The 15,041-nt window shown below is 42.5% G+C and overlaps 1 protein-coding gene and 1 pseudogene across 1 annotated transcript in view; both read right to left on the bottom strand.

Annotated features, from left to right (window-relative positions):
* The window catches only part of LOC109487391, a 35,764-nt pseudogene extending 23,543 nt beyond the window's left edge, over positions 1 to 12,221 (bottom strand).
* LOC109487390 (death-associated protein kinase 1-like) overlaps positions 1 to 14,015 on the bottom strand; it is a 53,824-nt gene extending 39,809 nt beyond the window's left edge. Inside the window, exon 1 of the mRNA XM_019791378.1 lies at positions 13,865 to 14,015. Within this exon, the coding sequence (XP_019646937.1) occupies positions 13,865 to 13,975 (111 nt within the window). The 5' untranslated portion in view covers positions 13,976 to 14,015. The remainder of the gene's footprint in view (positions 1 to 13,864) is intronic.
* Positions 14,016 to 15,041: the final 1,026 nt, after the last annotated feature.

The raw sequence follows: 15,041 nt of genomic DNA, 5'->3' as shown, positions 1-15,041 counted from the left end.
TGAATACTGCCTATCGAGAACAACGCCGACCCAACAAACCGCCAGGTAATTTTAAAAGCCAATCCCCGTCCGCGCAAATTTGCCCCATTTCCTTGGCCCGGCGGGCACGCTCAAGAGCCGGGAGCTTCCCACGGAATATTTCACTTCGTCGCGTGCCGCACTTAAATATCATATCAAACTATTAATAAATTATTATTGATTGTTGATAGTATTAAGTTAAATTAGGATGTAGTTTCAGGGGCATTTGCATGCCCGTAGCCCGGTTCGGACGAACCCCCCCACAAGGCTCAAAGGTCCACTTTTTTGTCCACTTTTTATGTAAAGATTTTTCTTGAAAAGATGGACTGGAATCGTAGAAAAACTGCTCCCTTTGTCATTGAATAAAAATTTATCTCAGATTTTCTCTTGGAAACCCTCTCAAAATGCACGAAATGCCATTTTAGATGGTTAATTTTTCAAAATTTTCCGGGGGAGCATGCCCCTGGACCCCCCTAGGAACCTCGCGCCTTCGGCGCTCGAGGTCCCCTCAAGCAGTGGGAAGAACCCCCCCATTCAAAATCCTGGCTACGGGCATGATTTGTAATGTTTCAGAAAGGGGGGGAGGGCCAAGGAAAGTTTTCTTATAGCGGGGGGAGGGCCAGGGAAAAAAAATAAATACGGGGGGGAGGGCCAGGGAAAACCTTTTCTGCCCGATTTCCTACGCACCGGCCCTCCCCCCCCCCGATAAATAACGTACGGTCCCTTACGTTGCTCCTCGCCTCCACATCAGCACCATGTTGAATCAGTAGCTCCGCTACTACCCCAGTCTGCCCGTTCTCACTGGTCAGATGGAGTGAGGTCCAGCCATTCTGTGTAAACACACGGAGAAACTATAAGCATGTACATTGGTTGATATATAAGCAGACCCTCAAGAACGGCAAAGTAGAATTTTTAGTTTAAGAGGAAAGTCAGCTTTTAAAGTTGACAATTAAATGTTATATGTATATAATCAAGCATAGTGTATAAAAAAACTAAGAAAATGATATGGCTATTCATCACTTTAAACCTAAACTTTATTAATTTGTCACATATAGGTATGTATACATAAGCTACATAACAATTTTCACACAATTTTCATAGACTTTAGTTGAGAAAAACCTCTGTCATACGTGTCTAATGGGGCCTCAAGTAAAGAAATCAGATAATACTCTCAGGACAGTAGACATTTCTCAATAGTCATTAATTGCTGCTAAATCCTAACTACATGAGATGATTGTCTGTACTTACCATGTCCCTCCCCTTCACATCAGCGTAATGTTGAATCAGCAGCTCCACTACCCCAGTCTGCCCGTGCCAGCTGGCCAGATGGAGTGCGGTCCAGCCATACTGTGTAAACAAACACACGGAGAAACTATTACGCTGCTGCAAACCGATGGATTCAATCAACCCTCATGGTCAGCAAGATAGAATTTTAGGTTATATTTGAATAAAAGTGGATAAAACGATTGAAATTTTACTTAGATGCTACAACACAACACAACATGACACAACACGACATCTGTAGCACAATCACGGTTTATCAGTACCTCACAATCTGCCATGGTCAGTTCACAGACAAAATACCAAATTCTAATATCAAGGGATAAATGCATGACTGTACTTAATTTTAAAGAGTTTACTTAGGGTTACGTGAGGTAATGAATTACGTCACTTTCATTATTCGGCCAGTTTTTCCTTTCTGAAATCTGCTTGGTTTTTATACCTATGGTAATGTAACCGACACCCAACCTGGCAACAATGGAACGACCCAAGCATGGAACGGCTTAACGTGATATTCATTGAAAGCCGGGGCCCACCTTGTCATAGAAAAAAGGGATTACGCTAACATTCTAAAGCCAATCGGCAAAATACACAAAAGCTGCAGTTACCAGTAATCCTGGTAAACTCTTATTGACGTCCCACCCGGCCTGAAGACCCCTCCTCACGGTCTGTACGTCTCCCCTCTCCACAGCCGTCCTAAACTCGTCTTCGTCCATGGCAGGTCGTTACTCTGGACACCTGCCGGGCAAAAGTAGAAAAAAAACTTTTGTTGTTGACATCAGTACTTATTTCACAAATCTTGATTTCAAACTGCCAAAAATTAATTTACCTAGTATGTACCCTTGTACAATGTATACAATGTTTGTTTTAATGTCTAAAACTTGTAGTAGAAGAAAAAAATGAAGTTTGAAATGTAAATATCCCAACCATATTTAATATAATTTTTTTTCTAGGGTCGGTCAGGAAACAGGAAACACACTTTTTCTAGGCCTCTGAGAATTGGACTGGATTGAAGGGGAAAAGTTTTTCTGTATCATTATCTGAAAAGCTTAATGCACATGTCTTCATACACTTGAACAGTCAAGCAGTTTCTGTACCTTGTGAGTACATGAGAGAAGTTTTAAAAAAATCCTTCATCGACAGTTTGCTAATGAGACAATCTCTTACTTTTTCCTCCCGGTCCGTCCCCTTAGTATTGACTTGTCTACATTGAAAACGTACATTTCTTAAATACATGTAAACATTGCATATTATATAAACATTTCATATTATATAAAAGTAATGTTATATATACTAAGTAAATATTCCATGAGTACAAATACTGACAGTGAAGAAGAATTGGCTGGCTAACATCCGTGTCCATAATATCACCAGGGTCCATAATATTGCCACCTTGAGAAAAAGTGTGCTTTCAGATATTTTTACTGCAACATACCCTAGGTATGTACATTTGAGGTGTGCAGGAGTGCATACCAGAAGTATGTTGCAGTAAAAATATCTTAAAGCACACTATTTCTCAAGGTGGCGATATTATGGACCCTGGTGATATTATGGACACGGATGTTACACATTATACTTATGGGCCTTCGTATACTACGTAGACCTGTACCATTATACACTCCAGGTATAGTGTTTCATAGTACTAGTCGTTTCCCTTACCCCCCCCCACAGGGCCCCAGAACTGTTGCTGCCACACAGGAAACTTAAATTATCCATCACATTGTAAATGCCTTCAATTTGCTATTACAAGCACATTGCAACTCACTATTTACAGCTTTTGAGGAAAGTTGTTTGGTCCTACTTTAATAAGTTACTAAGCCTGGGTGCCAGACTATTTTTCTAGGGTCTTCACACAGGCCAGTTCCTCGGCTCCAGGACCAACATGCCCCCAACTTCAAGGAAAAAATACCGCTGCCCTTGCCTGGGTGCCAGCCTTCCGCGAGTGAGCGATAATCTCCTTCGGCCACGGAAGCCATAGGAAGCTCCACCAGGCAGGGCTTGGGCGGAATACTTTTGGTACCCACGACCCCCCTCCCCCCAAAAAAATTAAAACGCCTGGGGCCTGACACTCAGCGATCAGCCCCCGTCAGTTAGAACTTGATCGCTAATAAATTCCGGGCGACGCAAAGCGCGCGTCATGGGTCTGGCATCCAGGCTGGATTTTGACGGGTAGATAGAAGTCTTTTACATGTAACGTTAACTTACCTCCAAGTGGTTGGTGAGACTATGAGACGTATAGAGTCTGACCCGGGCGTCACGCACCGAACATAGGTTGAAAACTTTTATCTCGCGCATCTCTATCGATAGACACAATAAAACTCACCTGAACTTGAGTCTGTTTCTGCTTCTATCCAAAGGAAAACATGATGAGTTCCAACACAGCTAACAAGTACGGCCGTGACGCCCCAAAATAGCGGTCTCGTACAGGAACACAACAACTTCCGCTTTTTAGTTTACGAAGTATCATCTTTGACGAAGTATGAAGGCCCACAACTACATAATTTGCGAATCTCACGCATCTCTATCAATAGACACAATAAAACTCACCTGCACTTGAGCCTGTTTCTGTCTCTATCCGAAGGAAAACATGATGAGTTCCAACACCAAGCTAAGTACGGCCGTGACACCCCAAAATGGCGGTCTCGCACAGGTACACTCAGCAACTTCCGCTTTTTAGTTTCGTATAAAGTACGAAGGCCCACAACTACAATTTGCTACGCCTCTTCCAAAGCCCGAGAGAGCGCGCTGCGAAGGGCATCGTAACTGAGGTAAGATCGTAACTTTAGCTGGAGAATTGCCAAAGTACTTATAATGTAAAATTGAAAACCGGCGTAGATTTAGTAAAAGAAAACAAAATCATGAGAAATGTAACGTTATGATTCTTTGTAATGTCTTTCATCAACATAAAATATATGTGGTGTTTCAGGTGCTAATCCAAGAGGCTCTGCTGTTAGTATGGAAGTGTTTTAACAAGAATCGAGAAAATTTTAAGTTATGACAACTGCAAATTAGGTGACTTGTCTAAGTACTACTTAATGGATGTACAGAAATTCTCAGTTAAAAATGTTACTTTGTCTTCCACTAGTACTTGAATTCTTTGAATATTATGCAGCAGCACTGAATAACAATTTGGCAGCAATAAGGGGTAAAATGAAGGAAAAAACATAATCATGATTGTGTGCAGTACTGATGGAAATTAATATATAAATGTTGCTGGTTGGTACTTACCAATAACCTGCTCTACTTTACTTTGGGAATTGTAATTTAGTCCATTTTGTTAAGTACTTGCTATGGCAGTTTCTTTTGTAGTCTAACACCGAAAAGAGTGTTGCAGGAATGGGAAGAGGCAGAATGGAAAAAGTGGGATTCCCTTCTCAATATGGAGCAATGTTTCATGTAAATTGTAAAAACCCTCAGACTCTGTACTTTGGAGACTTCATAAATGCGCACAATTACAAATGGAATGCTACAGGAAGGAATGTTGTAAGTTGCAAATGGTTGTGTGGTCATCACTTAATTGTACAAGGATCCTCCACTTAACCAGAGATTAGTATAATTGTACACAATTCTCTCATCCTGATAAAAATATATATATCTGTTCATCATTGAGAAATATATTCACAGCTTAGAAATGTCTCATTCAAGCATTTCACTCTCAGGCACATTTCCTTTGACCTGTAGCTGTCCAAGGTCACCTTCCATCCTCTACCAACTGTTGCTGTCCATGGTCACCAGTGACATTCTCTTACAACTATAGCTGTCCAAGGTCACCCAGGTCGTTCCCTTCCAACTGTTGCTGTCCAAGGTCACCTGGGTCATTCTCTTCCAACTATAGCTGTCCAAGGTCACCCGGGTCGTTCCCTTCCAACTGTAGCTGTCCAAGGTCACCCGGGTCGTTCCCTTCCAACTGTAGCTGTCCAAGGTCACCGGGGTCATTCCCTTCCAACTGTTGCTGTCCAAGATCACCGGGGTCATTCCCTTCCTACTGTTGCTGTCCAAGTTCACTGGGGTCGTTTCTTTCCAGTTGTTGCTGTCCAAGGTTACCGGGGTCGTTCCCTTCCAACCGTAGGTGTCCAAGGTCACCAGGGACATTCCCTTCCAACTGTAGCTGTCCAAGGTCACCAGGGACATTCCCTTCCAACTGTTGCTGTCCAAGATCACCAGGGTCGTTTCTTTCCAGTTGTTGCTGTCCAAGGTTACCGGGGTCGTTCCCTTCCAACTGTAGCTGTCCAAGGTCACCTTGCTTGATTCTTGCCATGTCGAAGTGAGCATGATCACCTGAACTAATAACATAGTTACCAGTCCCATACACATACGTCTCTTGGAACGTCTGTTGGAAATTCTGATGGACCGTGTTTCCAACAGCTCCTTGCTCCTCTTCGTTCTCGTCTCTTCCACCGTACAGGAGGTCATCAACGTTTTCTGTGAAGCCGAGGATGTCATGATAGACGAAGCTGTTCTCTGCTTTGGCCGTGTTGACCTGGTCCATGCTGTAGGAGTAGATGTCTTCTCTGTGCTCCCTCAGTGCACGAGCGCTGAGCACCCTCTTCTCGGTGTTGGTGCCTGGGCTGCACTCGTCGAGCACGTTGGTCAGGATGTTCTCCATCGTCTCCAGCATCTGCCGGCAGCTTGGCTTGTCGCCCTGCTCGCTTCGCACGCAGATGTTGACCGCACGGCCGTCTGGGGAGAGCTTGATGAGACCTTCCACGTTGATGTCGGAACACTTGGCTCCGTCTCTCCACAGCAGCGGGCGGTTCTTCAGTTCCCTCATCAGGCGGGTCTGCACACGGGGGAAGAATGCGGAGGAGAACATGTCGGTGGTGTCCGCACACTGGACTTGCTTGCCGAAGTACACCGGCTTGGCGGGGTTTGCGGTTGGCTGCCACTTCTCTGGAGGCATGGTCTGTGTCAGAAGCCCGGGGATGATGAACTCCTGTCCGTCAAAAGAATGGCAGAGCTGGAACTCTTGCAGCAGGGCGATCAGGAGATCCACATCAGCGACATCTTTGAACACCCTCTGGATTTCCTCTTTTGTGACGACGTCGTCGACGGTTCTTAGATGTTGGATGGGGAAGTTTTTTGGTGCCATCACTTTGCCGAAGACATCCGTGCAGAGCCAGTTGGGCTTCAGGACAATGATGGGGTCAGCATTTGGTGTGGGGACGAACAAGATCTGGAAAACATGCAAAGAAATGCATGCCACTGGGTAACAAGTCTAATGAAACCTCAACTTCATGAGTATTACATGAAGTACATAGAGTTTAACAAGTGTTGCTTTGTTTCAATTGTATATATGATGGTAACATCAACTGACTACAAATGATTACCTGATATATGTCTTCTGATACACTGGTTGATACTTAACCCGTGAACAAATCAGAAGTGAGAGTAAGATTGGTTGATAGCTGGCCAACACCAATCATGCCAACACTGATGCCATTAAAGTTACGGATTGCAGGCCGATGGCAGACGCTTATGGGCATACTGGCGAAGACGTAATACAAGTAAACAAAGGCAAATTACATACAATGTCCAGCGAGCTAAGTTTATGTTTACCTCTCCGAGGTGATCCAAGTACCGTGAAGACGTCTTCAGGAAATCTTCATCGATGTAGCGGTCGATCTCCTTCACTGCCTTCATATACTCTGCCCATCTCAAGACAGGGCACTTCGGGCTGCACTTCTCCTTGGCCCATCTTGGCAGGCACTTAATGATCTCAGCACACAGTTTGGGCATGTCTCGCTGATGCTACAAAATCAAATAAAACTGTAAGACTTTGGCTGTCGTTGAGTGATTTTAGAACAGCTGATCAAGCAAACATTTGCTATGAGTTCGAGATGTCAAATTCAAATACATCATCTTTTGCAAAAAGTTTTGCACTACAGTAATATCTTTAGACATATACATGTACATACACAGAGTCCGTCCAATTCAGGTAACTACTAGTATACAATAGTATTGTTGATAGAAAAATGTAATTCTATTGCTTGATGTTGCAGATGGAATTTCGCAAATTAAACTCAAAGACTAGTACTGTTGCAGTAGGACAACTCACTGCAAGAAGCTGGGTCTTCAGTCTTGTCAGAAGGTCTTTAAGACGCCACATGTCAGTTTGACGGGTTACCCTGCAGTCAAGCAGGACAACTTCATCTGAGATGTTCAGATGACATTTGAACATTGACGTCATCAGCTCAAGGATGGAAGATGCTTGTTGATGTCCTGATGGAAAAAAAAACATGTACCCGTGACGGATGTTAATGATTAGCCTAAATCTTTTGGGAGGGCACTGTGCCTTGAAAACTCTTGTCTATAAAGACCTTTCAGCTGCTATGTAGACAGTTTTAGTAATAGAAATACAGTGAGCACATGGCAGGGATTATGATGTAACACAAAGAAGGCCGACATTTGCTCGAGAGGGATGAATCTGGATAGTGAACACCATAGTCTAAGCATTTGGTTCCAATCTACCTTCATGGTGAATTTCAGGTCATCAAGTTGGTTTTCGTATTGGTGCATAAAAGTAAAAAATGTACATTTCTGGTCAAAAATAGCAAAAAATTCCCATTTTACATAATTTTAAAGTGACACACGCCAAAAGCGTATTACTACTATACTAAATAAGTTTCAGTGGGATTGTATCCAAGGATCTCCCATACCAAATTTTAGGTCATTTGGTTTTAATATTAGGGCACAGCAAAAACCCCATTTTACACAATTGTGAAGTGGTGTATGTAAAAAAATGTCAATAACATTCTTTGAACATGTGTCCAAGGTATCCCCATACCAAAGATCAGGTCATTCGGATTTAATATTAGGGCACAGGAGCCAAAAATGTACATTGTCCGAAAATAGTAAAAAAAAAATATTTTACACAATTATAGAGTAGCGTAAGTCAAAAGCTCAAATGCTATTCTGTAGACATGTGTCCAAGGTCAAATTTCAGGTCATTCAATTTTAGTACCAGGGCTCCAGATCCCAAAATGTATATATTCTGCCTAAAATGGCAAAACAAAAATAAAATGAAACAAGAAGCCATAGGTGACAATTCTCCGTAAAGTATCATATATTGCAACAAAAAGAAGTAGCCATTGGCGACAATTCTCTGTGAAGTGTGATAAATCGAACAAAGAAAAATTGTTTAAACCCGCGTCGGCTCAGTCATCTTAAGACGCAACAACCAATCAGAGATGCGAAATGCCGACACGTGACGCGGGATTTGCATACAGTCGAAACAACGGGGAAGGGCGCGCGATGCCCGAAATATTTTTGCGTCAATATTCAGCGCCGTGTTTCAAGAGATTAATACCGGGAAACAAATCCTTTTCTTGTTTTGAACGCATAAACATGCATTTACGCTAATCTAGTATGATTCAGGGTTACCTTTTTTTTTACCTGCCATGGCCAGATTATCTAAAGATGTGTGTATTGTGTGTACAATCTACAGAAAGAGAAATGTACATCAGGTCCGATCATCCGATTTTCACGTTTCGGTTTTTTGGACTCGGTTCATGAACGTATTTTGGTTTGACTCCTGGAATGTGCGAAAAAAATGACTCCCGGGACTGTCTACAGGGAACACTCGCACATTCGCGGTGTATCAGGACAGCGCGACTGGTCGGCATTAGCGCAGTCCCTGTAATTAGTAACAGTTGCACATCAATCCGGCCGAAAGCATAATTGTGTAACACAGGCTACTTATTCATATACCGGCTCATACTACACGACGCCTTTACAACTAGCAAATCATAAAATTACCCGATCTACTAGTACTGTATGTGCGGTTTACCAGCCCCAGACCACATCCGACCACGAGGCAGAACACATTGATGGGTTGCTCAAAAATATTGTCCATGTTTACAAAGAGCTGCTCCACTAACACTATGGAGCGGCCCAACCCAAAAATATTGGCCATGTGTCGTTGCTAGGACGACCGGCCAGTTGCTACGTGACTAAATACACGCCGCCACTAGGTCGCCACACCCGACCAGTTTGAAATCGATAGGATTACGTCATCGGTATTAACATTTCCTAATGTTGACCTCTGATCACCCCATCAGCCCCGCAGCGACTTACTACCGGTGACATAAACGGACGACAACATTTCAACGACATGGGGATGTTTCGAAAATAACCATTTACTCCAATATCAAATCAGCTACGGTAAAAATAAAAAGACGTGCATCATCCCGGACATAATGCCACACCACATGCGAAATTACACAAAAATGCGACGTACGTAAGAATGCGTTTTGGCTGCGAACATCTTCCAAAATACTTGGCATCTCTTAACCATGGGCAAAAACATCTGGAACCACTTATCAAAACCACCCCGTATCTGCATGAAGTTCCCACCCCCCCCCCCCACTGCTATTCCAAACAACGCGTTTTTCTGGACCATTCCAATTCGCCTCGTAATTGTAGGGGTGCGTCTGCAATATTACATTGACCGCGAAAGCAGCAACGGCAAAAATACACATTCGTGCATCAACACGGGCATGCCCGCAGACGGTGTATAAAATTGCGTGCCGATTACACAAAGAGAACCCAGTATTTTGACTGCGAACATGAAAAATCAGCCGATCACAACACTCCGTCCGGAGGTCCTGACCTCCTTCACGGAGTAATAATTCTAAAAGCCTATTTCAAAACAATTCAACCAAAAAACGCCTGGGGGTATTTCCCCACTCTACCCCCATGCCAAATTTCAGGTCATTCGGCCGAAAAACGGCTGAGTTGAATCCCTTTAAAGAAATGGCAGGAGGAGGAGAAGAAACATGAGAGAACACAATATGTTTTACCAAACCACTTTGTGGTATGGTGAAGCCATAATAACAAACCTGTATCAGTCTGGTCCGCATGACTGGCCACTAGGATGATGTTAGGCTTAGCCTTTGTGTTGCAGGACTTGATGAAGCACAACCACCAGTGGACCTGTGACAAGCAGATGAGTTACTATCGAAATCAATTTTAGTTTTAGTGATTACCTAGTTTGGGTCAACCATACACAGGGCGCAGGAACAGCTTGCTAAAACAACGGTTGCTGGGAAACAACTTGGTCTCATCATCAGTATACCCCAGACAGGGTACATGACAATTAACTGTGACCCACAACCACCGCTAGAGGTACATGTATACGGACAGCCAAAAAGACATGTTGCCAACTTTAAATATCTGGGGTCTCTGATGGCCTCTAGCAGTAATATGATATGACCAAGAGGAAATCACTTGCGTGGACTGCTGTTTATTAGTTGGAGATCTGGAGAAGTCCATCAATCTCCACATCCACTTAAGCCAAGCTTTTCAACACCACCTGCGTGACAATACTGCTATATGGCTGTGAATCCTGCAGCTGGGTCATGTCGGGGGGCATGGAAAATAAGCTAAACGCTTTCGCCACATCATGCTATAGGGTCATGCTTACATGTAACATCAAGCGCCTAGACCATGTGAGCAACGCCTGGATCTACAACTTGACCAACACTAGACCCACAACGGAAAGGCAGCGTCAACTTCGATTCCTGGGGCATGTACTTAGAATGCCTGTGATGGAACCATGCCGGACATATGCCCTGTATGTACCGACGTACGGCAAAAGGCGCCCAGGACACAAACGGCTACCTGGGCTATATTCGAAACTTATTGGGGGACACCGAGTGTGACCTCTGGCCGGAGGACATTGCTGATCTGGCAACAGATCGTCAATCGTGAAAAAGACTAGTGGTCGACTGCAGGGCAGGCAGATGATGATGAGTATGTATACTCGTTTAGTCACCTTTTTCTTCTGTGTGTGGACATCGTCCATGATGTTGTACAGCACAATGAAGATGGTGTTCTCCGCATCCATGAACATGCTGTGGGTTACTGCGTACTCCGACTGTCCAGCGAAGTCCCACACACTGACCTGCCCCACACCGGGGATGTTGATTGTTGCCACATTCACACCTGGGGTGGGCTCGTGTGGCTGATTGTCTGAAGTCATTTGATCTCGCACCAAAGCGAAGAAAAATCCCTATATGAAATTATAAGATATTTCTTTAGCATATCCAGTTCAGTGCTTTAATTATTGATATACAGAGGAATGTGTCATTCCAGTTTTCTAAATAACGTGGAGATGTCAAGATCTTCTTTAGTAAAACTGAAATGACAGCTTTATAAGCAGTAACAGTGTAGGGTTATTGCAAGGTTGAAATAAAAGAATGATTCACTTTTCAATTCATCATTAAACATCTTAGCTTCCCAAATCCCCACAACATTGAATCACGAGCATGGAACTGCAAAAAATATAACAGTTAGATGAGAAACTGTTTCAAGTGATGTATAATTGACAATAGCAGAAGCATGCATTCCTCCAGACAAAAATATACTTTACAGATTAAATTTTAGAAATTTTGTGTCATTGTGCTATTGATAAATATCTCTTTAAAAATCATCATGATTGGACTAAAAAATTCTAGTGTAAGGTTGTACCGTTTGCAGACTTTCCACCAGAGTAGATTTACCAGCTTCCTGTGGTCCACAGAAGCACAGTTTAAACCTGTTGACTTTCACCCCACCGGACTGTTTCATCAGTTTGTGGTAGGAAACTTCAGTAGCCAGGTTCTGGATGATTAATGTAAACACTCAACATGTATCATGAAAATATGCAGCCTTTCTCAGATATGAGTTTCAGCTCAGCTTCATTAAGCAAAGGCACCTGTTCGCCCATAATCACAAATCAAATGATCACTAAGTTGTATTGTGATGTCAAGACTTTAAAGGAAGATTTCCTGTTTGCAGTAAGATCTAACTATTAAATTAAATACGATTGACAACGTGATAAAGAAAATGCTATACATTCTGTGAAAAACATCACTACAACAACCATTTACTAACCTTTAGAAAACGTCGGCGATCTTGGTCATGCACATCCAGTGGTTTTCTACCAAACTGTGTAGGGGAATAGAGACTAATTATATAAGGCCACAGCGACTTAATTTTATGGATGACATCCGCGCGCGCATTGATTTCCACCTGATCTAAAAAAAAAAAGATCACGTCTTCCGAGGCTCTGGCCTGGCTTTAGGCCTGGGTAGTCCCGATGATGGTGGTCAGCGACAATGAAGTCGGTGGTAGACTCAAGAACTCAGTACATACGTACAGTGTCGATTCATAAATTCCGCAAAAATCCAGTATGTGTCGGCCTGTCGTATACTTCGCTATGTAATGCGCTAAATTCACAATACCGGCTTTGTATTCCTGTGGTTTAGAACCATTTTTATTTTTGTCCGGATTTTTCTTTTTTTTGCCCGCACGCACTAGTTTGGGGGTCTTCAGAGATTGTCATCCTTAAATTAAGTCGGTGTGGCCTAACGTAGTACAATATACATATACAATATACTTTTTAAATATTTTTGTTCCTATGATTGCTACCTTGGTGTTCATGAAAGGCGGTGTTAACTTGATTTAGATTAACTTCTGCATGGAGGAACAGAGCATTGGGGAACGTAAACCGACCAAATTTTAAGGCCTTAATCATGCTATGTGATAGCAGGTAACAAGATATTCGTAATCTCCAAGCAGATCTTTCGGTGGCAAGACAGTATCCATTGGCCAGAGGAGTGCCTATTAGCCACCTTCGGTTGGGAAATGGATACAGGACGGCCAATGGATACAGGATGGCCAATGGATACGGTCTTTTGCCACCCAACCGAAAGATCTGCTTGGAGATTAGATATTCCCTCCACATGCAATCAGAAATAGGTAGGACTGTGCGTAACTATCTCTCAGTTAAAACATTCTGGATGCCTTGTCTCGCTTGGCAGAAGTTAAGGGAAAGCTGCAATTGCATTGCAGCAGCACCAATCATTAAACTAGAGAACTTGAAACTTTCAATTGACCACCTGCTTAATGACAAATGGGCACTAAAACCCAACAGATCAGAGAACATTCAAACGTTTGTAAACATGTGTCAACTATCATTACTAGCCCCTGCAATTAATGAATGAATTAATGAATGAATGAAGACCTTTATTGTACGCAAATACCCACTGGGTTCAGTACAGGTCACAGGAAAGACGTCACAGCTTGCAATGAATATATACAATGTACAAGCTAGTGCTAATTCTATGTACTATGGACATATAGTCTAATAATTACGATAATTTGGTTTCTTCTCGCTTCTTAGTAATGATGTAGATATAAGTACAGATGTGTTTTATAATCGAAGGTTTGTCTAAAATCATCAGAAATATGAACTTATCTGTGTTGCTGAGATGTATGAAATGGGGAAACATACATTGCAATAGTTTATAAAGCTCAGCTCTCTCTTCGTTGTATAAACTACATTCTAATACAAAGTGTTCCTCATCCTCTATCCTATTTAGATTACAATACCTACATATTCGTTGTTCCAGGGGAGTGCGGTTATGGCGTCCGGTTTCAATGTGTAGTTTGTGGCAGCTTATCCTGAGTTTTGTAGTGGCAGTCCTATGCCGTACATTGTCGAGATTTAGATACTTTTCTCCATTATACATTGTCTTGAACAGTCTGTACGATTAATCTTAAATACATGAGATGATTGTCTTACGATGTCCCTCGCCTCCACATCAGCGCCATGCTGAATCAGCAGCTTCACTATCTCAGTTCTCCCGCTCCTGCAGGCCTCATGGAGTGCGGTCTGGCCGACCTGTGAAAACATAAAAACTCTGCTGCATTTTGATTGATCAAAGACAGCAATGACCCAATAAATACATGTATATATAAGTCCCTAGCTACCAAACATGAACCCCTACCATTACCAATGGCCAAAAAGTCAAGAAATCAGATGAAATTCACAGGATTGTAGACATTTTTCAACAATCAGTAATTGCCCCTCAATCCTAACTACATGAGATAATTTTAATTACTTACCTTATCCCTCGCCTGCACATCAGCGCCATGTTGAATCAGCAGTTCCACTACCCCAGTCTGCCCGTACAAGCTGGCCAGACGGAGTGCGGTCCAGCCAAGCTGTGTAAACACACGGAGAAACTACAACTCTGCTGCACATTGGTTGTTTCAAACAGACAATCAAGGACAGCAAGGTAGAATTTTTAGTGTTTTCACAATAAGTATAGTTTTCCCATAAAAACACTATGGCTATCTGCATTTTATCACATTGTGATATATGTATACATAAGATACCCATAATAGAGATTTGAAAAGTTCCTACCAAACTTGAATTCCTGTCATGGCTAATGGGCCCAAAAAGTCAAGAAATCAGAGAATATTCTCAGGAATCAGTCAGAAATGGAAATATTTCTTAATAGTCATCAACTGTTCCTAATCCTAACTACATGTCTTGAGATGCTTGTCTGTACTTACCTTGTCCCTCGCCTCCACATCAGCGCCATGTTGAATCAGAAGCTTCACTACCCCAGTCTGCCCGTGCCTGCAGGCCACATGGAGTGCGGTCCTGCCATCCTGTGTAAACACATGGAGAAACTATAACTCTGCTGCATGGTTTGATAGTATGATACATAAGCAGACCCTTAAGGACGGCAAGATAGAATTTTTAGTTTAAAAGGAATTTAAAGTTGACAATTAATGTTATATGTATATAATCAAGCAAAGTATATAAAAAAAACTAAGAAAATGTTATGGCTATTCATCACTTTAAACCGAAACTTTATTACTGTTCATAACAATTTTCATAGACTATAGTTGAAAAAACCTCTGTCATACGTGGCTATAGCTAATGGGGCCTCAAGTAAAGAAATCAGATA

Source organism: Branchiostoma belcheri, unplaced genomic scaffold (assembly GCF_001625305.1).
Source record: "Branchiostoma belcheri isolate BF01 breed outbred unplaced genomic scaffold, Haploidv18h27 scaffold88, whole genome shotgun sequence".
NCBI classification, from domain to species: Eukaryota; Metazoa; Chordata; class Leptocardii; order Amphioxiformes; family Branchiostomatidae; genus Branchiostoma; species Branchiostoma belcheri.
This window is presented reverse-complemented; position numbering and strand designations above follow the sequence as displayed.